This window comes from Ursus americanus, chromosome 5 (assembly GCF_024610735.1).
Source record: "Ursus americanus isolate L20-20 chromosome 5, mUrsAme1.1.p, whole genome shotgun sequence".
NCBI classification, from domain to species: Eukaryota; Metazoa; Chordata; class Mammalia; order Carnivora; family Ursidae; genus Ursus; species Ursus americanus.
Window position 1 is genome coordinate 60,104,555 of NC_142131.1, and position 22,120 is coordinate 60,126,674.

Sequence of the window (22,120 nt, forward strand, 5' to 3'; positions counted from 1 at the left end):
TAAGGGGACTGAGAGTTGGAGAGGTTCAGTAAATTATCCATTCACACAGCTGGTGGGCGCCATAGCCAGGCCCGCGCAGACCCAGCTTTGTCCAGCCAGCTCAGCTGCTATTTTATACTGCCTCCGTCATTGTGAGTTCCTGAGAATTACATAGCTAAAGGAGATCTGTGGAGGCCCAAGGATAATGGCCAGGGGCTCAAGGAACCCCTGGATCCTTAGCCCGTCTACTAGCTCCATCTTTTTTTTTTTTTAATTTTTTATTATGTTATGTTAGTCACCATACAGTGTATCCTTAGTTTTTGATGTAGTGTTCCGTGATTCATTGTTTGCATATAATACCCAGTGCTCCAGGCAATATATGCCCTCCTTGATACCCATCACCGGGCTAGCCCATCCCCCCACCCCCCTCCCCTCTGCAACCTTCAGTTTGTTTCCCAGAGTCCGTAGTCTCTCGTGGTTCATTCCCTCTTCTGTTTACCCCCCCTTCATTCTTCCCTTCCTTCTCCTACCGATCTCCCTGCTATTCCTTATGTTCCACAAATGAGTGAAACCATATGATAATTGTCTTTCTCTGCTTGACTTATTTCACTAAACATTATCTCCTCCAATCCCGTCCATGTTGCTGCAAATGTTGGGTAATCATTCTTTCTGATGGCTGAGTAATATTCCATTGTATATATGGACCACATCTTCTTTATCCATTCGTCTGTTGAGGGGCATCTCGGCTCCTTCCACAATTTGGCTATTGTGGACAATGCTGCTATGAACATTGGGGTGCATATGGCCCTTCTCTTCACTACATCTGTATCTTTGGGGTAAATACCCAGTAGTGCAATTGCTGGGTCATAGGATAGCTCTATTTTTAACTTTTTGAGGAACCTCCACACTTTTTTCCGAAGTGGCTGTACCAACTTGCATTCCCACCAACAATGTAGGAGGGATCCCCTTTCTCCACATCCTCTCCAACATTTGTTGTTTCTTGCCTTGTCCATTTTTGCCATTCTAACTGGCATAAGGTGGTATCTCAATGTGGTTTTGATTTGAATTTCCCTGATGGCTAATGATTTTGAACATTTTTTCATGTGTCTGTTAGCCATTTGTATGTCTTCACTGGAAAAGTGTCTGTTCATATCTTCTGCCCATTTTTGATTTGATTATTTGTTTCTCATGTATTGAGTTTGAGAAGTTCTTTATAGTTCTTGGATACCAGCCTTTTATCTGTAGTTTCATTTGCAAATATCTTCTCGCATTCTGTGGGCTGCCTCTTCGTTTTGATGACTGTTTCCTTTGCTGTGCAGAAACTTTTTATCTTGGTGAAATCCCAAAAGTTCATTTTTTCAGCAACAGAAGTTGCTGTGGCCGATGTCGAAGAGGTTACAGGCTATGTTCTCTTCTATGATTTTGAGGGATTCCTGTCTCACATAGAGGTCTTTCATCCATTTGAAGTTTATCTTTGTGTATAGTGTGAGAGAGTGGTCAAGTTTCATTCTTTTGTATATAGCTGTCCAATTTTCCCAGCACCATTTATTGAAGAGACTGTCTTTTTTCCACCGGATGTTTTTTCCTGCTTTGTCAAAGATTAGTTGACCATAAAGTCGAGGGTCCATATCTGGAGTCTGTATTCTGTTCCACTGGTTTATGTGTCTGTTTTTGTGCCAGTACCATGCTATCTTGGTGATCACAGCTTTGTAGTATAGCTTGAAATCAGGCAATGTAATGCCCCCAGCTTTGTTTTTCTTTTTCAACATTTCCTTGGCAATTCAGGGTCTTTTCTGGTTCCGCACAAATTTTGGGATTGTTTGTTCCAGCTCTTTGGAAAATGTCATCGGTATTTTGATCGGGATGGCATTGAAAGTGTAGATTGCTCTGGGTAGCATAGACATTTTAACTCTGTTTATTCTTCCGATCCATGAGCATGGAATGTTTTTCCATCTTTTTGTGTCTTCTTCAATGTTTTTTATCAGTGTTCTGTAGTTTCTAGAGTATAGATCCTTTACCTCTCTGGTTAAGTTTATTCCGAGGTATCTTACGGTTTTTGGTGCTATTGTAAATGGAATCGATTCCCTAATTTACTAGCTCCATCTTGTGTTCACTCTCCTCACCTTCCTATCCCACGTTGTCTATTGCTGAGCCATCATGGTGAGCAGACCCCTGTCTCTAATGTACCTGACCCATTGCAGTAGGAGTTTCGCTGTGGACAGAGCCCCACCTTGGACATTAGGCAGAAAGAAGCCCCTCTAAGGCGGCAGCTCTTTCACGGCACCCATGCCTAGGAGTCTGTTAATGGGGTTAACGGAGACTTCCCTGCTTTCCAGGGAGGGTCACAGCCCTTCTTTCCTCTGCATGGGGCCTGCTTTTTCATTATTCCCTAAGGAGTACACTCATCGTCCCTCCCACCTTACTCCTACCCTAAATCCTACATTTTCCCATAGGTAGCATACTATATCTCATCCTTCTTGACTTGAGACTATCTTCATGGTCACCTTCCAGTGCGGAGCCCATGGCACACAGGAGCTGCAGAATTGATGCTCACCAAGGTCCCCGCCACCTAACGGTCAAAGGTGGCACTGCAGTCTTGGCTCTGACCTCCCTTGGCGTCTGTCCCACAGCTCCTGCTCTGTTTGTGCTACCTATCAGGCCCTGCTCAGTGTTACTCTTTGTCCTTTCTCTGTGGGGTTCTGGCCTGAGCTACTTTCTCTACTCTCTCCTCACACTCTTGCTTTAGGTGCCACCTAAGTTCTGTTTTTTATATTCAACTAATTTTTCTACTTTCCAGACTCATATGGCCAGCTGCCCAGCAGACATCTCCTGTGTGGCTCACAGGACCTTCATACTCTCCTGAATACTACTGCTTCTTGGGCTTCTTCACAACAGAGGCATATCTTCCCACATGGGAGAAGGGGAGTCTGTGGCCAGGAGATTGGCTGTGAAGCCCAGTCCAAGGCAGGGCCCTCCTGGTTGTGCTCACTTGGAAGTACCTGGTCGTAAGCTCTGGTGGGACTCTGTAGGGGGTTGATGCCCTCCTTCCACTGGCCCAGGCTTCCTCACTGTGGGAGTCTCTCTCCCTAGCCCAGAGGCTCTTTAGAGCCTGACTGTTTGCCTTTCCTGCTGTAGGAACCAAGTACCAGGCCATGCTGAGTGTGGATGACTGCTTTGGGATGGGCCGCTCGGCTTACAATGAAGGCGACTATTACCACACCGTCCTGTGGATGGAGCAGGTGCTGAAGCAGCTCGATGCTGGGGAGGAGGCCACCATAGCCAAGGCCGAGGTGCTGGACTACCTGAGCTACGCTGTCTTCCAGCTGGGTGACCTGCACCGTGCCCTGGAGCTCACCCGCCGCCTGCTTTCTCTTGGTAAGGAAGTTCTAAGGGAAGGTCAGAGCTGATGGGGGCCTGGCAGGAGAACTTGTCATTCCACCAGCTACTACCTGGCGGCTGCCCTGGAACTGAGCCAGTCTGACATGTTGCCTGGCCAATGACTAATGCCTTACTGCTCTCAGGCCCGTTGTAGCTGCCTGTCAGCTCTTTACCCTCCTCATTTCTGGCCTTAGCCCTTGCCCGGTTTCGTATGGATACACTCAAACCTGTAGCTCTACACACTCCCCTTCAAAGATTTTATTTATTTATTTATTTATTTATTTATTTATTTATTTATTTATTTATATTTGAGAAAGCAAGAGCGAGAGCGAGAGACAGAGAGATTGAGAAAATGAGAAGGGGGAGGGGCAGAGGGAGAAGTAGACTCCCTGTGGAGCAGGGAGCCTGACACGGACTCGATCCCAGGATCCCAGGATCATGACTCCAGCTGAAGGCAGACGCTTCACTGACTGAGCCACCCAGATGTCCCAACACTCCTTTTTATTTTTTTTTATTTATTTTTTTTTATAATGATTTTTTATTATATTATGTTAGTCACCATACAGTACATCCCCGGTTTCCGATGTAAGGCTCGATGATTCATTAGCTGCGTATAACACCCAGTGCACCATGCAATACGTGCCCTCCTTACTACCCATCACCGGTCTATCCCATTCCCCCACCCCCCTCCCCTCTGAGGCTCTCAGTTTGTTTCTCAGAGTCCATAGTCTCTCATGGTTCACTCCCCCTTCCCAACACTCCTTTTTAAAATAGGAATCCAGTGCTGCAATGCCTCCACTGCTCTGCAGGGTGAGCCTTCACGTGGTCAGGAGCTGCTCAGGACGCAAGCTGCGCTTCAGGATTGTTGCAGGGACCGTGGCCTGACCCATTAGTTCGAGCTCTGAGGGCTTACTGGTGGGACTTGCTATGGCCTTCGTGTTGTGTCTTGAGGTGTTGGAGTGAAGGAGATTAAAAGCACCGTGTCTTTAAAACCTTTCTGTTTCACCGCTTACCGATAGATGGGATAATCATAGTCTGGGATTCCACAGGTCAGCAAAGACTTTCTTTTGCTGCTGCTTTTCATGGGCCTTGAGTCTGATGCCAGCTACCGTATGAGTGTCCTGCAGGACTGATGTGGGAAGACAGCTTTGTAAATGCTGTCATGTTAGTTTAGAGCCTTGGCCTGGGAGGCAGAATGCCTGGCTTCCTGTTTGGTCCAACCGTAGCCTAAATCTATTAATATCTTTGGGCCTTGGTTTCCTCATCCGTGGAGTGGCACAGTAATCCTGCCAAGCTTGCTTCTTTGTGTTGTGAGGCCCACAAGATGAAGCTATGGCATTGTCATGTGGTTGTTCTTTTTGCCAGGACTTCAGCCTGCCTTCTCATTGTGGCCAGCATGTGATCTGGTCACCAGTAATGGATGTACTCTTGGGGACGGATGTAAGTGACTCACCGCCAAGTCGGGAGGAGGCGGCAGGAGTCTGGACTGCTTCTCTAGACCTGCACCGTTGGGCCCTCCAGGGATGCCTGAGAGGAGAGCCCCCTGTGTGTGGCTGGCTAAGCGGCCTCCACTGTGGCTCCTTTCCCATCTCTGACAGAGCCGGGAGAGCCCGTGTTGGCTTTCCTGCTCTGACCAGCGAGCCCTGGTTAGCTGCTGTGGAAAGCAGAACGCTGCGTGCAAATGATCTGCTGGGAGAGAAAACCGCTTACAGAATAATTTCTCTAAATGACCTAACAGATGTTTGTGGTTTCCTTTTCCTTCTTGTTCTTTGCTCTTTCTAGACCCGAGCCATGAACGAGCTGGAGGGAATCTGCGGTACTTTGAACGGTTGTTAGAGGAAGAAAGAGAAAAAATGTTATCAAATCAAACAGAAGCTGGGCTAGCCACGCAGGAAAGCATCTATGAGAGGCCTGTGGACTACCTGCCTGAGAGGGACGTCTATGAGAGCCTCTGTCGTGGGGAGGGTGTCAAATTGGTGAGACACGTGGCCAGGTCCCACATGTGGACCTAGACTTTGGCTCTGGATGGGCAGATTTGGGGAGGATGTTCCTCTTTGTGTTGGCTGTTTCCTCAATATCTTGCCCAATTCTTTGTAGCATCTGCTGAGGCTGATGGGTGGGTGTTCTCTGGGGTATAGGACGGGAGACTGCCTCCCCCGATGTCCCAGGCAGAGTTTGAATCCTCTAAGTTATTTCTGAGCTCCCCTCCCTACCCCAACATGCCCAGCTTCTGCTCGACTCATGCTGTGAGGAAAACCATGGGTGTGGATGTGCCCCATGGGAAGTTGTGGTCTCTGTAGTTAAGACATGGCAGTAGCTAACGGCTCAGTCTCCAGTGTCACTGATTTTTGAGAGCCCTGGGATCCCAGTGCTTCCTCAGCAGGCTCAGGCGGTCTCTGGGCCTTGTCCATGCCTATATCTGAGTGCCTCCCACTGGCTTCTTCACCTCGAATGGCCTCTCCCTTGCCTCAGCCCTTCTGACTTACTCATATCTCTGAGAAGGGTCAGGGGTTAACCTTGTGCCACAGGACTTGTGGATGTGAGGAATTCTTGCAAGAGAGGAAACATTACATGATTTGTGGGGTATCATTTCTCTCAGTCAAGCTGTGGGGCCTTTGTGTGCTTCTGTGGTGGGGCGGGAGGAAGCAGCTTCCAGACACGGGGTATGAGACCCACATCTGCAGCCAGGCAACCTGGGGCTGAGGATTAGGACTCACTCTGCTGAGATCCTGTTGCTTCGTATGCTCCCCAGACTCCCCGGAGGCAGAAGAGGCTTTTCTGTAGGTACCACCATGGCAACAGGACGCCACAGCTCCTCATCGCCCCCTTCAAAGAGGAGGATGAGTGGGACAGCCCGCATATCGTCAGATACTACGATGTCATGTCTGACGAGGAAATCGAGAGGATCAAGGAGATCGCAAAACCCAAAGTAGGTGTCTCTGCAGTTCTTTCCTGCGTGCCTTATCCCCGGTATCATGGGGCGGTTTGTTTGCTGACTCCGCTGGCCTTTGCCAGTGTCTAGCATGAGTCTGCTGTCTGGGTCCTGAGGTACTGCAGACTCGGTTGGATGTTCACGGTCCAATGGCAAAGAAAACTGAAGGAACCAATGTGGACAGCCAAGTGCTATGACAGAAGGACTCCCTGGGAGCAGGGCAGGTCCACAGCAGGAATTGTCGGCTCACCTGGTGGGGGGCTGTGTATGGGAAAGTTTTGGGGAACTGCCATAGGGTGCTGCCATCCTGGGTCGTGTGAAGAAGTGATTGACTTGGAGAATGAACATCTTTACACTATTCAGTCTTCTCATCCACAAGCACTCCGGGTCTCTCCGTTTATTCATATCTAGTAAAATTTCTTCATTTATGCCTGGCACATTTTTTTGTTAAGTTTATTCCTAGGTAGTTTTTTTTGTTTTTTCATCATCATATTTTTACTAGTTATGTTGTTTTATTAGTTCACTATTATATGCTGAAGTATTGAGTACAAAAATATATTTCATAAGTAACAGTTAATGTTTACTGAGTTCTTTTTTAAAAGATTTATTTATTTATTAGAGAGCAGAGCGAGCAAGAGAAAACACAAGTTGGGGAGAGGGGCAGAGGGAGAGGGAGAAGCAAGTTCCCTGGTGAGCAGGGAGCTCTACATGGGGCTCCATCCCAGGACCCTGGGATCACGACCTGAGCTGAAGGCAGATGCTTAACCGACTGAGCCACCCAGGTGCCCTTGAATTCTTTTTTTTTTTTTTTTTTAAGATTTATTTATTTGTTTGAGAGTGCATGCATGAGCGGGGTGGGGGGGGGGGTTGGGGAGGCAGAGGGAAAGAATCTCAAGCAGACTCCCGCTGGGCATGGAGCCTTCTTGGGGCTCAATCTCACAACCCTGAGATCGTGACCCTAGCTGAAATCAAGAGTTGCGTTCTTAACCGGCTGAGCTACGTAGGCGCCCCTGTTTTCTGAGTTCTTAAGTGTGACAGGCCCAGTTTTAAGTGCTTAACATATATTAACCATCACGTCTGTTAAGTGCACTGTCATTGTCTTCATTTTACTCACAGGGAAACAGACCTGTGCAAAATGCAGCTAGTTGTTCAACTTACTTATTCCTCTTTTGGTTTTTAGCTGATTCTCTTGTGTTGTTCAGACACTATCATCAGCTGCAAATAAGGAAAATTTTGTTTTGTCCTTCCTAATAATTATAGTTCCTTTGTTGTTATCATCTTGTTGAACTGCTCGGAATTCCTTGAGCATTGTTAACATTTGGCATCCTGGTCTTGTTCCTGAATTTCCTGGAGATTCCTCTGATATTTCACTGCTAAGTATGTAGTCGGCTGTTGGTTTTGTACATACGTCATTAGGCTGTAAAATTATTCTTGTATTTCTAGTTCATAGAAGATTTGTTCCCATTTGACGTCATTCAAAGAGAACCACTTCCTGCCATGTCTCCACCCTTTTCCTATCCCTGGTGATTACAAGGGGGGCATTTAGCTGGATCCTCTGTTGCTCTGCGCCTGATAGACTTGTAGTGGCCAGGAGCCCTACACTTCTGGAGAGATGGAAAATAGGTTCCTATCCTGGCCCCCCGGCACCTCATCTTGAAGCAACCTTGGCTTGAGGTACAAGGACATCTAGCGCCCAGAATCAGCCCTTGAGGTTGCTGAGGGATGGTCTAGCCAGTGTGTATGGAGAATGGGGACCAGGACCCACCCTTTCCACTCCCGGGGTCAGCTGCAAAGTCCTCCAAGGAAGAAAACTGTTTCCCTGGTTGCCAGGTGAGAGAGGCTTCGTTATGCTAGGACCTCCTGAGAGATTCCTCAGTTGTCCCTCAGGCCAAGGCACTGAAACATTTCTGTGTGTGTATTCACATTGGGTGTGTGTGTGCACGTGTGTGGCAGGGGCGGTGTGGGGGGAGTATTGGGAAAACTTGTCTTTGAATAGAAGCCATTACAAGCTGACCTCTCCTTTCCGGAGCCTTTGAGGGACAGATGCTATTCTGGCTTTGAAGTAGGGCTCATGAGCTTAACTTGGCCTGTGGGGAATGCCTGGCAGCTGCTTTTTTGGGTCCCTGGCCTGCTTTCAAAATAGCCCTGCCTATCTCTGGGAGCAGAACACAGCTGCCCACAGCCTCCTTGTAGATGTCAGGCCAGCGCTGAGGCTCAGAGGTTTGGATGGGGCTCAGCTGCAGCTGCACTTGTCACTGGGAGGAATCATAGCTAGGAGCTCAGGGAAGCCCTCTGTCCTGGGTGCACAGGCACGTTGCCAGAACTGGCTGCAGCAGCACCGTGTCCTGGAGAGGTGATCTCCTGGCCAGTCTTCTGGGCCCTCCACACCTCTCCTTCCCTTCTGCCATGAACTCTTGCCCAGACCCCTTCCTTGAGCTCCTCCCTGGCTGCCTTGTTACCACTCTGACCCTTCGTTAGTCAGCTTTCCATGAGGTGTCGACGTTCTGATTGTGAATGTCCGTTACCTGCCTTCCCTGTTTCTCATTCACCAGAGGATGGCTTCCACGCCCAGTCTCCACTTGCCTCTTTGGCCTCTTCTCAACTTAACCTCTAACATCTAATCCACGCTCATGGTGTCAAACCCATTTTCGTTGCTGTTCATTCCCTGTTCCTGTAATGTTCCCCTACTTGGCTAACTCCTGCTTACCTGTCAAGTCTCAGCTAGGTGGTCTCTCCCTGACCGTTCTCGACTGTACAGACTGAGCTCCCACAGACATGAAGCTTACCCCGCTCCCAGCTCTCAGCGTGTTGTGCTGAGGTTAGGCAGCTAGTTTTCTGCCTTCCCCACTGACTGAGTTGTGTGAGGGCGGGGGCTATGTCTTGGTCACCCAGTGTAATGCCAGCCACATAGTAGGCACTCATTAAGTACTGATTGAGATTAAGGGGAAGTGCTGTTGGGGTGGGGGTATCTGGATCTGTGGTCCCACCCATGTGAAGTCATTAGGACAGTGCACAGCTGAAGCACGGTGAGCTGCCTTTGGGCCACAAGTGCTTCTTGGGAGAATCACTGTACCTGTCTGTGGAGATCAAGAGGATATGAGGTAGGTTAGGGGTGTTTGCGGATGTGTGTGTGTTAGCATACATGTGGGGGCAGGTGGCTTCCAGGCAGCAGATCACATACGTCAACTCGTACAGTGCTTTCCAGATTCTATCAGCTGACCTTGTGAGGCTCCTAAGTGAGTAGAAAGTATGCCTCCTATCTCTGCTCTTCACAGCAGTGGGAGCACGGTGGGAGCTGCTATAGCAGAAGGCCATTTGGGTAGGTTTCTTGGCAGAGGAGGCTGCTGTGGTTGAGAAGGACCAGGTCAAGAGGAGCATACAAGGTTGAGGCTCAGGGGCAGTGACAGTCTGAATGTGGTGGAGTAGCCAAGCACAGGGCTACTCGGGCAGGGGTGGTACGTGTGCCTGGTGAGAAAGCAGTCTGTCCAGGCAGATGGGTGGATGGACAAAGGGGACTCCAGAGGCATAGTTCTGCAGACAGCACAGACCTGGGTGAGAGCAGGGCAGTGGCCAGGGTGTGACAGCAGAGCAGGAACGCGGAGGCCTTAGACCACTGCCCTTGCCTGGCTTGCAGGATCACGGTGCCTTGCCTTGGGCCAACTGCCTGAAAAACTTCTTTCCCATACTGGTCTGAATGGTAGATCTGGTCCCAGTCTCTCTAGGAAAACATTCAAGGCCAAGAAGGATAAGTCTGCCCTCTTTTCCTGCCTTCCAGCTTGCACGAGCCACTGTTCGTGATCCCAAGACAGGCGTCCTCACTGTTGCCAGCTACAGGGTTTCCAAAAGGTTAGCGGAGGTGGTTGTGGTGGTGGGGGAGGGGGTGGCTGCTCAAGCCCTATCTCCAGGGCTTTCTAGTTTCTACTCAAGGGAGCTTGGCTTGTCCTTCCTGCCGCCACCCTCCCTACTTAGAATACTCACCCTGTGCTGCCTGTTAGTGCTGGCTGTGACTCTGGGGGGAGAGTGCGAGACCTCATCTAAGCCACTGGCCCACCTTCCTTTCTCTCCCTCTTTTGGCTTAGCTCGTGGCTGGAGGAGGACGATGACCCTGTTGTGGCTCGAGTGAACCTTCGGATGCAGCACATCACAGGGCTCACAGTAAAGACTGCAGAACTGCTGCAGGTATGGCTGGCCCCTGGGACCCTGGGGTTGAGAAACTGGTATTTCTGGCTAGATGGTCTTGCAGGGTCCCCAGAGCCAGGCTGAGGGAGGCTTCCCAGTGAACTGTGTGACTGCACAGTGCTTTGGATATGGAATGACCTCACACAGGAAAGCCAGCATGCCTACTGTCATTCCAACAGTTATCATTCAACAGATATTAATTATCTTGTGTGTGCCCAAGTATCACACTAGGAGGGTCAGTGGTGGGCATGGCAGACCCATTTGTATCCTTGACTATGGAAGCTGAAATCCTGAGTTGTTTTAGGGACACTTCTAAGAGAGCTATAAATATCTTCAAAGGTCATAGTTCTGATGCACATGGTTCACATGCACTTGGAGGTATAAAGTGTCTGTGATACATTGGTAGGAAAAGCAAGAGGTTGGGAGACGCTGATGAGAGTGGAGACCTTTTTTCAAAGTAGCCCCTGTGGAACCCTGGCTTTCTGCCTTTATTTCAAAGGTGATTGTGAAGACACATGGCAGCTGGTTAGAGCTCCTCATAATGTATCCTCTGGTGTGTATTGAGTTCACAAATCAGTTTTGGCCATGTTCCCTTGTGAACATGGGAACTTCTGGGTTCTGTTGCAAAATGATGACCTGAGACACTGCCAGAGAAGTTTTGCTGACATTTTTTAAAAAGAATATTTAATTTATTTATTGAGAGAGAGAGAGAGCGAGCTCGAGTGTGCATGTGTGTGCACACAAGCAGGGGGAGGGCAGAGGCAGAGGGAGGGAGAGAATTTCAAGGAGACTCCACGCTGAGTGAGGAGCCCTATGCGGGGCTTGATCCCATGACCCTGGGATCTTGACCCCAGCTGAAATCAAGAGTCGAATGCTTAACTGACTAAGTCACCCAGGTGCCCCTTGCTGGAATTTTTTAAGAGTCCCTTGGGTCTGTCTCTCTAGCCAGAGTTTCTGTGTATTTAAGGATTGCAACTTTGATCTTTAGGCTTCATATATTTCATTAGAATATTGGACTGAAGATCATTTGGAAGATTCTCTGAATACACTGGATACACTTAAGCAGATCACTGAATTTATTTTTTTTTTCTGTAGCTGTGTCAGCAATCAGAAAACCAATTTTGAAGATCCTCTTTATGGATTTGTGTGAAATCTACCAGTTTTTAAAAACATGCTGATTACCTTTCAGTCTTGTGAAAATTTTATATAATCTCCAGTTCAATCCAGCTTAGTGTTGAGTTGGTAAAATTAATTTAATTTTTTAAAAAGATTTTATTTATTTATTAGAGAGCATGCACACATGAGCTTGGGGGAGAGGTAGAGGGAGAAGGAGAAACAGATTCCTGCTGAGCAGGGAGCCCGATGCAGAACTCGATCCCAGGATCCTGAAAGCATGACCTGAGCCAAAGGCAGACGCTTAACCAACTTAGCCACCTAGGCACCCCAATTTAATTATTTTTTTAAAGATTTTATTTATTTGAGAGAGAGAATGCATGAGCAGGGGGAGGGGCTAAGGGAGAGGGAGAGAGAGAATCTCAGACTCTGCACTGAGTGCAGAGCCCAATGTGGAGCTTGATCTCACCACCCTAAGGTCATGACCTGAGCCAAAATCAAGAGTCTGGTGCTTAAACTACTGAGCCACGTGGGCATCCCAAGCTTAATTTGATTTTAAGGTAGTTAGTGAATAAGCACATTGATAGAGGATTTCTGCCACATCTCCCACTTCCAACATTTCAGGAGCAGTAGGGGCTCTCAGTGCACTAGGTGCATCTCTCTTGGCATTGTTATGATTCATATCTTCGTGGAGCAGGTCTATTGTTCAGACATCTGCCACTGTCAGAGCCAGTGTTAGGACTCTCATGGCCCCCATCGAAGACAGCATTCTGCTTGATTGGCTGATTCCATACGCTGCACCAGTGGGCTGAGGAGACTGGATGAGACCTGTGCCCCTGTTGCCCTCCCGGTTGGCTCCCTGGCTACACCCCCTGTAGCCTAGCTCACATGCAGCCGAGAAGGCAGCAGCTTCGTACTTGGACTGGCTTCTCTGCCACAATCCTGGCTCCATCTTGTCTGGCCTGTCGTCATGTTGTAGGTCAGTGATGAGTGGGATCTGAATGCCGGGACTCCCTGTGGAGGGGCTCTTCAAGTCAGGGCTCAGACCCAGACTTTGGAAGACCCAGACCACAGCTGCCCAGGGGCTGAGGCCGCATTTTTGTTTGCCTTCTTCTTCTAGGAACTGTCTTGGCATTTCCTCTGCCAGCTGGCAGTGTTGAAAGCTTTGACCCTACATGGTCTGGGGGACAGGAGCCTGGGTTTCAGCACCTCCCTCTGCGTGCTCATTCAGTGTGGACTGGTTGCAGAGCCTGTATTCCAAGGTCCCTCAGAATGTTACAGGCTTCTGGAGAGCAGCTGGTTCTTCCTCTCCCTGTTGACACTCTTTCACTTGTAGTCGATGCGTTTGCAATAGATGATTTGGAAGAAAAAGAGCAATTGAGGCTTTCTTATGAATTGGATGAAGGCTTGTCTGCTAGTGGAGGAGATGCTACGCTGCCAGAATTCTCTAAGATTGAAGGCACTTCTGACTTGATGTCTCAGCCTTACTAAAAAAGTAATTTCTTTTTTTTTTTTTTTTGTCTTCACTCTGACCTCAGTATCATAAATACCCATGCTTTTCAAATGATTGGTTCTTCTACTTTTGTAACAACACATCTAATAATTCAAATGAATGCCTCCTCACAGGAATCAGTGGTTTTTTTGGGGAGGGACGTATATATTTATTTTTAAATTTAAATTCAATTAATTAACATATAGTGTATTATTAGTTTCAGAGGCAGAGTTCAGTGATTCATCAGAGGCATATAACACCTAGGGCTCATTACATCACATGCCCATTACCCAGTTACCCATCCCCACATCCCCTCCCCTCCAGCAACCCTTGTTTCCTGTGATCAAGAGTCTCTTATGGTCTCCCTCTCTGATTTCATCTAGTTTTATTTTTCCCTCCCTTCCCCTATGCTCCTCTGTTTTATTTCTTAAATTCCACATACAAGTAAAATCATATGATAATTGTCTCTGATTGACTTATCTCACTTAGCATAATACCCTCTTGTTCCATCCATGTCATTGCAAATGGCAAGATTTCTTTTTTTTTTATGGCTAATATTCCATTGTATATATGTACCACATCTTCTTTATCCATTCATCTGTTGATGGACATCTGGGCTCTTTCCATAGTTTGGCTATTGTGGGCATTGATTCTATAAACAGAGGGGTGCAGATACCCCTTCAGATCACTACATTTGTATTTTGGGGGTACATTCCTAGTAGTGCCATTGCTGGATCCTAGGGTAGCTCTATTTTCAACTTTTTGAGGAACCTCCGTACTGTTTTCCAGAGTGGCTGCAGCAGCTTGCATTCCCACCAGCAGTGTAAGAAGGTTCCCCTTTCTCTGCATCCTCGCCAACATCTGTCATTTCCTGACTTGTTAATTTTAGCCAAGGAATCAGTTTTGATGTACAGTGCTTGTTATTAAAGTTGTGAGTCTGGGCCTGGAGTTTGCTCAGATGGTGAATCTGACTGCAAATCCAGAAGCTCTCATGATACTTGCACTCTTTGGGGACAGTGTTAAATAGTGCAGACACAATAGGATCAGCACATGATCAAATGTGATTCCCAAAACTGTTAAAATATGAGCCAGCTATAGTGATGTGGCTTCTTTCACTCCATGATATATGAAAATTTAAGTATCCCATCCCACAAAAGGGAGTATTGGAAAGTACAGTCATTCTCTGCAGTTCCAGCAGCAAGTGGTGATGGAATTTTGCAGAGTGCATTGGCATGCTAATCCCAGTCATGTTTAAAATTTTCTTTCAAGTTCTCAACACGTGGACCCAAAGAAAACGTTTGTAATATCACTTTATCAACTGCTGTAGCACTTCCCTTCTTAGATGCACCTCCAGCCGTAGGGCCACCTGCTGAACCTGGCCTCCTCGCCCTGTTGACAGGATTTCCAGGTATTCTGGTGCAGGCATCTTGGAGGCGGAAGCAGCCTATGATAGCATATTTTCATCCACTGATTCTTCATATCAAAATTTTTAATTTTGTGGACACTGAAAACCATGCTGTGCAAATTCTGCACTACATCACATTTGATATATATTGCTTTCTTTTCCAATAAGAGGATTTCCTTTCTTGTAAAGTACTCCCCCCCCCCCCCCCGCTTCTCTCTCCCTCATGTCTGTAGGTCTCCATTATGGCCAGTTTTGCAGAATCTCACATCTGACTGTTGGAATAGCCAAAAAGGATATGCAAAAAATCAGTTTCCTGAAGACCAATAGCTGAGCCCCAGAGGTTTTTAGGGTTTCAGTACGATATAGTAGGCAAATGTTCCCAGATGGACATTGGTGGTACCACTTGATCTGTCAGCTTCCATATCAGATTCTGTACTTGGTCTTGAACTCTGTCTCTCATTCTGTCCACTGCGGGGCTAGAATAACTGTTTGTGACTGAAGACTTACATTGTGCTGACAAACTGTTCAGTCAGGCACTTACAGCTTGTAATCCAGTTAATGACGTCTGGTAGTTGCTGAAGCTAAGATGGCTCAGGTCCTACTCCAGGTCCAGGCTCCCACTGGGGACGCTGAGGTGCCCAGGGCCTGCTGTTTCACTTGGATGCAGAAACACTCCGTGCAGTGAACCACTGCGAGAAGGATTGGGATATGTTCTCCCTCCTCCCTTTGACCAGGAACAGCAACCAGGGCGCAGTGACCTGGGGCAGGAGCAGTGTCAGGTCTTCAGGAGCTCCCAAACTAGCATAAAAACAAAGTTCCTGTCTTGAGTTTCTTGTTGCATTTACTCTGGATTACCTTCCTGTTATCTTGCAAACAAATAGGGCCCCGGCCAGGGCCTATCTCAAGGAAAGCTCTCTCTTCTGCCATCTGAGTGTCCCTGAAGGGCTGAAGCTTCTCCACAGTGGCTGTCTGCAGGTTGCCCATTTTGCTGTGTTTGGGAAACCCTTTTATGCTGTGGCCTTACTCTTGGGCACAGCCATAGATCTATCTGAAGCATTTGGTCTGCCAGTGCTGGTGGGGCATAATTACCATCCACCTTCGAGAGGATGCCCTCTGGGAGTTCTGGTTATTAAGGGATGCAGGTTGTTTTGGTTGTTGGGGGGAGACAGTATCCCTGGGGAGATGGGCTGCTTCAGGACTGTTCATGCTGCTGACAAGGTCCAATGCTGTTCTTTCCCACCAGGTTGCTAATTATGGAATGGGAGGACAATACGAGCCACATTTTGACTTCTCTAGGGTAAGGCCCAAACCATGGGTGTTTCCAGAGGGCCCTATTCCAGCTGATTTGAGAAAGCTGGAGATTCTCGGAGCATTTCAGCCTCTATATCAGCTTCTGCCCCCCATGCCTTACCAGGACCAACTCTTTGTTCCTGGAAAAGTCCAACTCAGGAAGCATGGGGCCTGTGGAGCCCCGTGCAGCCTGGCTGTTTCCCCACGCCATGACTGTAAAGCATCGGACCTGACTAGGTCTTTGTGAAAGGTGTTCCCATCCCCCTTCCCTTGTGCCCTGGCCAGGGTTTCCTTTATAGCCGTGGTCCATGGTCCATGCTGATGTATGGAACACATGCTTAGTGTCCTCCCTTGACCCTTTTGGCCCCAGTCCTGTGAGTGGGGGGTGGAATCATCTGCAAACTTGGGTGAAAGTTGTTGTTTGTTGCAGCGACCTTTTGACAGCGGCCTCAAAACGGAGGGAAATAGGTTAGCGACGTTTCTTAACTATGTAAGTATTGGGGCCAGGTCCACCTGTTCATTCTCACTTAATTTTATAGAAAAATGAGCAAGATGCTTTCAAGCGTTTAGGGACGGGGAATCGTGTGGCCACGTTCTTAAACTACGTGAGTATGATGCATGCAGCAAATGGGCCTTCGGGGAACCTGGGTCCAGAGTGCTATCTTATATCCACTTCTGTCAGGGCCGATACTACCAGCTGTTGCTCAGTGGCTGGGCCCTTCTGGCCCTCAGCACTGTTTTTGGCTGGGGTAGAGAGTTGGCCTTTCTTCCCATCTATGTGCTCACCCACACCCCTGACGTTCACATCCCTGGCTCCTTTTGATGGGCCCAGCGTTAGTCAGGACTTTTGGGGTGAGTGCTCTGGAGAGTTCCCTCCTTGGCAGCAGAGTAAGGAGGCTGCCATAAAGTGCTCTTAAATGAAAGCTGCCTTTGTCTCCCCAGAGCTCAGTGGCCTGCCTCCCATCTGCTGCCTGTGCTCTAGCCACAGGCCTTTGGGTTTACCTCTCACACGAGGAGGAGTTTGCTTTCCCCTCTGCTTAGAGAGCCTGCTTTACAGAGGCATACAAACTGTCAAGTAACTTAGAGACAGAAGCTCATGGCCATCTTCTCCTTTGGTGCCTCATTTAAGTTTGTGTGGTTATTATGTTCTGAGGCTGGCCATGAACATGCTGGTAAGCAGGACACGTGGAGTCTCTTATGGGGGTTACGGTCTAATATGAAGGACTTGCCTTAACCATAGGAGAGGTAATTTATTCAGTTACCATGGTGACAGGTGCCTTGAAAAAGTGGCTCAGGGTTGAGGTTCAGAGAAGGTCTCCCTGGGGAGTAATGTGTCAGTGGAGACTTAAAGGTTGAGTGGAAATTAGTTGGTGGAACATGCTTTCTGGAAGAGGGGAGAATGTGTAGAGACCTGGAAGAGGGAAGGAGCTGGGGATGTTGGACAAAGGGAAGAAGACTGGTGTGACTCAGAGGCAGCGCTTGAGGTGAGAGCGGCTGGAGAGAGAACAGCTGCTGAGATGGACAGGGCCTTTTGGTTCTAGAAAAGAGCCTGGATTTGATCCCCAGGGCTGTGGGAAGCCATCAAAGGTTTTCATCTTATTCGTTTACCATATGTCTGTTGAGTGCTCTTTAGTCTGTCTGGCATGTATCCTGTGGAAATATTTTTAAAACTCCACGTTTTATTACATTATAGACAAAAATCTTGAAGTAAGACAGCCAGATGAGAGAGAAGTGGTGCCTTGGGCATGAGTTGAGGCACGCTTTGCGGGCATAAGTGTAGCCTCCCTACGTGGAGCTTGTGTTCCATTTAGTTGGAGGCCTCCCTGGGAGAAAGCAGGGCCTGTGGAACCACACCCTGTCTGCTCACCCAGCTGGCCCTGGGGAGGGCTGCTGTTCTGGGAAGGTGACGGTGGTACTAGAACCAGAGAAATAGAGCCTACAGTGGGGGCCACAGATGGTGTTGGGAGCAGCAAGGAGCTTCAGGTTAGGGCAGCTCACAGGGCACAGTGCCTTTGGTGTGGCCCAGGCTGGATGGTGATGCAAGAGCAGGGGGTTAGTCAGGCATTTTCCACATATAGACTCAGATTGTTCCCATCTGAGGACAGCCAGGATTTGGGTCTCCTGCAGGGCTGCCGCTCTAAGTGCCCCAGGCATGGGACTATCCCAATGAACCACATAGATTAAGCCGGGTTTAGGGAGGGGTAGTGCATGGGTTGAGCTTTTCTTGGCGGAAGGGCTGACTGTGCAGCAGCACCAGTCCTGCTCAGAGAAAGGTGATCTGCTTACTTGTGTCCTTTGTGGCTCAGTTGCTTTGAGAGCTTTGAGTACAAGGGCCAAGCTCTATGCTTTGTATTCTCAGATGAGTGATGTAGAAGCTGGTGGTGCCACTGTTTTTCCTGATCTGGGGGCTGCGATTTGGCCTAAGAAGGTAAGTTCTAGTTTTTGTGGGTCACAGGTTGAAGCTCCCAGTTCCTATTCCCTGGCCTGGTTGACCCTTACTGTGAGAGGCCTTAGCCCCTTCCTGCCTGAACTCTGACGTTGTGGCCTCGGCTTCCATCTGGGGAGATGGGCTGGGAAGGAAGTCCATTTGGGGGAAGGTGGGTTATTAAACATCTGCCTCACCGTGAAGGGTGCATACTTCTGTATTTCTGGAATCCCAGAGCCCTGTCCCTTGGTACACAGGAAAGTGAGGGTGTTTCTGCTCAGGGAGATGTTGAGGGTCAGGTCCTCGAGCCCCGTATCAGAGTGTTTCTGACGGGCTCTCTCTTTTTCCTAGGGCACAGCTGTGTTCTGGTACAACCTCCTGCGCAGCGGGGAAGGTGACTACCGTACGAGACATGCTGCCTGTCCCGTGCTTGTGGGCTGCAAGTGGGGTAAGTGGCTTGGTGGTCTCAGCCTGGGCTCTTGGGGTCAGCCTGAGACTCTGAGTGGGGAGATTCCTGCTGCCCTCTTTTCACAGTGCCAAGACTGTCTTCCTTTTTGAGTTTTTCCTTTTCCCCCTGCTAACTGGTTGTCTTATCCAGCCATGTAGCTGTCCACAAAGCTGATCACGTGCCAGGACAGCTGGCTGGGAACATGTTCAGAGATGCCCACAGAGCTGAGGAAGCTCCAAGCAAGAATAGGTACACAACCATTGTAGGTCCAGGATGGTTCCCAGAGGAGTGGACTCTGGCAGGGGTTCTGAGGGAGCAGTGGGAGAGAACTAGAATCGGAATGGGTAAGGGGTGACCCAGGCAATCAAGGCTTACATGGAACAAGGCCCACACTAAAACTGGCATCATGGGTGTGGAGACCGGCTGCCTTTGTCACTTGCATAAGGGGAGGCCTGTAGCAAAGGGGCCAGGAGATGAGGCTCGAGGCTGGGAGCAAATTGCAGAGGCTGAAGCTGAAGCTTTGAGCTTTGTTCTGCAAGCAGCTGTGGTGAACCAGGGAGAGGCTTGGGCCAGGACAATGGGAAGTGATTGCAAACAGAGGAGTTTATACCCTCCTGGAGAGTTTTGGGGATAATAGTGGTAGGTTTACAGAAAATTAAGCAATTAGAAACTAAAGCAATTGCTGACTTCAGGGAAAAGAAAAAGTTGTGTGAGAAATGTCAGCATACAGTACTGGGTGGCTCAGGCATGAGCAACATTTACGTGACATGATAATGTAAGCACTGAAAATTAATTTAATTAAAATTTGTGATTTAATGCTATTGGGAAGATAGGTCGTAAGTATGTGCTTTAGGGATAGTATAAAAGAATTCCAAAATTGAAAGTCAAGAGATAGCAGTATAAGCATGTTATTTAGAAATATGTGGTTGAATATCAGAAGAAACAACTAAAGGAGTTGTGTGTCTTCTAGAAGTGGGGTTTGGCAGTGGAAGGGATGGGTAGGAGATTGCTGTTTATCTTTATAAGCTTTGTAGACAATTTAATTTTTTTCAACTAAGTTGTACATTTGTATTTTAAAAGCTTTATGGCTTCCGTAGTGCATTAGGATAAATTTGTTCTATCATTCTAAGAGTCTATGTTAAGGAATGAACGTGTGGTTCATGTGGATCTGGGGCACAGCATTAGGTGACACAGTGCTAGCACCGGCACTGCTACTCTGCTACCCCTGGCACACAGACTGGGTCAGCTGGCCCACAGGTCTTGAGGTTGACGTCTAGGTCCTCCCCGGTCCTGACAGGCTTCCTCGTCCTTAGCTTCTATATCTCATTTCTTTCCCAGTAATATCGAGCTGCTTGGGGTCCTTGATACACACCAGGATGGTTCATGCCTTGATGTCTTTCTCATCCTGTTCCCACTTCCTGGACCCCCTTGATAAGGGAATCATCTGGTATATCCATCTTCTTCCCTGGATAACTCCTGTTCAGCTTCGTGTCCCAGCCTGGAGTCTCCTCTTCCCTTGGACATGGTTAGATGCCCTTTGGTTCAGTTTCCATGGCAATATACACATACTATCTTTTATCACCTTTGAACAGTTATCTATTTATATATAGGTCTTCCTTACAAGCTCATGAACAACTTGAAATATGAGACCATATCTTACTCATGTTTGAGTCCCAAGGCCCATTGCAGGATTCATCATGAAGGAGTCACTCATTTCGGCTGCTGAACTAACCAACAGGATTGTAACATACTTTCTTTCTATTCACAGTCTCCAATAAGTGGTTCCATGAACGAGGACAGGAATTCTTGAGGCCATGTGGATCAACAGAAGTTGACTGACTTCCTTTTCTGCCCCTCCCCTTCCTGGCCCTACAGCCCATGTCGTCTTCAAGTTCAACATGACAGACACCTTTGTATGTTCCAGGCCCTGTCACTTGGGTCTTGGTTGGAGTGAATGTTTGTCTGGAGCAAAGGGAGAGCCGACTGGGGAGGGTCCTGGGTGACCTGGGTCCCGACCTCTCTGGCCAGCTTGTGCCACCTCTGGCCACAAAGGTTGGGTCAGGGTGGCTGCAGCAGAGTCAGGCTGTCTAGCACCTAGCAAGGTGCCTTTGTACCTCAGATGTTTTAGGTGTGAGGTGTTTCAGTGAACCAAAGTTCTGATACCTTGTTTACATGTTTGTTTTTATGGCATTTCTATCATTGTGGCTTTAACCAAAAAATAAAGTGTCCCTGCCAGAAGCCTTAAAGAGCCTTAATCGGAGTGTTCTTTGAGATGGGGGAGCTTATACCAAGTTCACTATTTCTTTCCTATGCATTTCCTCTGTGCAGGCAGAATCTGGGTAGTGAATACTTGATTGGCAAAACCTTGACCTTGGGTTCTAGATCTGGTTTCAACACTTATATTTCCAAGCTTCGGTATCCTTTCTGGAAAGTGAGGGAAGCAGTCTCTCCTTGCCCTCTAGAGAGTGTAGTGATCATGTATGTTCATGACTATTTTGCTGTTACAGTTTGAAATATTTTTTTTGAAATTTCTTATTTAAAAATTTTGAGATACACACACAGAATTGTGAAACATAGATATACAATTTAAAGAATGTGAAGGTGAACATGAGCACCCATGTGACCACCACCCAGGTTAGAGAAGGGATCATTTTCAATATTGCACCTCAGGAGCCCCTCGTGACCCTCTTCTGGATCACATCTCCTGTCCTGCTTCCAATACCTTGGTGGTAACCATTGTCTAGTGGTTTGTGGTAGTTATTCCTTTGTGTTTGTGATTTTACTACCTGTGTCTACATCCCTAAATTTGTTTTCCCCAATTTTGAATGTTTTGTAAATGGAATCATGTATTTTTATGGGTTTTGGGCTTCTTTTGTTTGACATTTCTTTTTTGAGATTCATTCATGTTGTTGTGTAGCTCTAGTTTGTTTTAATTTGTAGAGCTGCCTCAGTTTTGTTAATGTATATTGTAGGACAATACATAATATAGCCAAGGTATTGTTAATAGATAGTTGGTTTCAATCTTTGTATATTATAAGAACTACCATTTGCATTTTTATACATGATTCCTGGTACTCATAAACACACTTCTATGGAATATATATCTAGCAGTGGAAATGTGGAATTTTAGTAGTCAATCTTCAACTTTAACATATAATGTATTCCAGAGTGGTTATCCATATTCTCATCAGGAGTGAGTGAGAGTTCTTATCCCAGCCTTCTCCAGTATCTGGTATTGTCATATTCCTGCATTTTAGCTACCTTGTTACATGCATAGTATTATCTATTTTAGCATCATTATTGATGACATTGAATACCTTTTTATTAGTCCTTAGGTTTCTTCTTTTTTCAGGTCTTTTTCTTACTGATTGACTGGAATTTTTAGCATATTATACACGGAAGCTCTTTGGTTATAGGTTTTGCAGGTATCTTCCTTTTTCTAGTTTGTCTTTTCAGTCTTAGTTTTGTTTTCTGATGAA

General features: G+C 47.5%; 1 protein-coding gene across 10 annotated transcripts in view; it reads left to right on the forward strand.

Moving 5' to 3' along the window:
• P4HA2 (prolyl 4-hydroxylase subunit alpha 2) overlaps positions 1 to 20,887 on the forward strand; it is a 36,247-nt gene extending 15,360 nt beyond the window's left edge. For 7 of the 10 annotated variants that reach the window (XM_045794758.2, XM_087862296.1, XM_045794760.2 and 4 more), the window contains 10 exons: positions 3,115 to 3,354; positions 5,140 to 5,333; positions 6,110 to 6,286; positions 10,065 to 10,135; positions 10,369 to 10,468; positions 15,722 to 15,775; positions 16,308 to 16,373; positions 18,128 to 18,196; positions 18,545 to 18,641; positions 20,410 to 20,887. In XM_045794758.2, the coding sequence (XP_045650714.2) occupies positions 3,115 to 3,354; positions 5,140 to 5,333; positions 6,110 to 6,286; positions 10,065 to 10,135; positions 10,369 to 10,468; positions 15,722 to 15,775; positions 16,308 to 16,373; positions 18,128 to 18,196; positions 18,545 to 18,641; positions 20,410 to 20,480 (1,139 nt within the window). In that variant the 3' untranslated portion in view covers positions 20,481 to 20,887. Of the gene's footprint in view, positions 1 to 3,114; positions 3,355 to 5,139; positions 5,334 to 6,109; positions 6,287 to 10,064; positions 10,136 to 10,368; positions 10,469 to 15,721; positions 15,776 to 16,198; positions 16,259 to 16,307; positions 16,374 to 18,127; positions 18,197 to 18,544; positions 18,642 to 20,409 lie in introns of all 10 variants that reach the window. The other 3 variants (XM_045794765.2, XM_087862297.1, XM_045794766.2) reach the window with 2 other exon arrangements.
• The last annotated feature ends 1,233 nt before the right edge of the window (positions 20,888 to 22,120 follow it).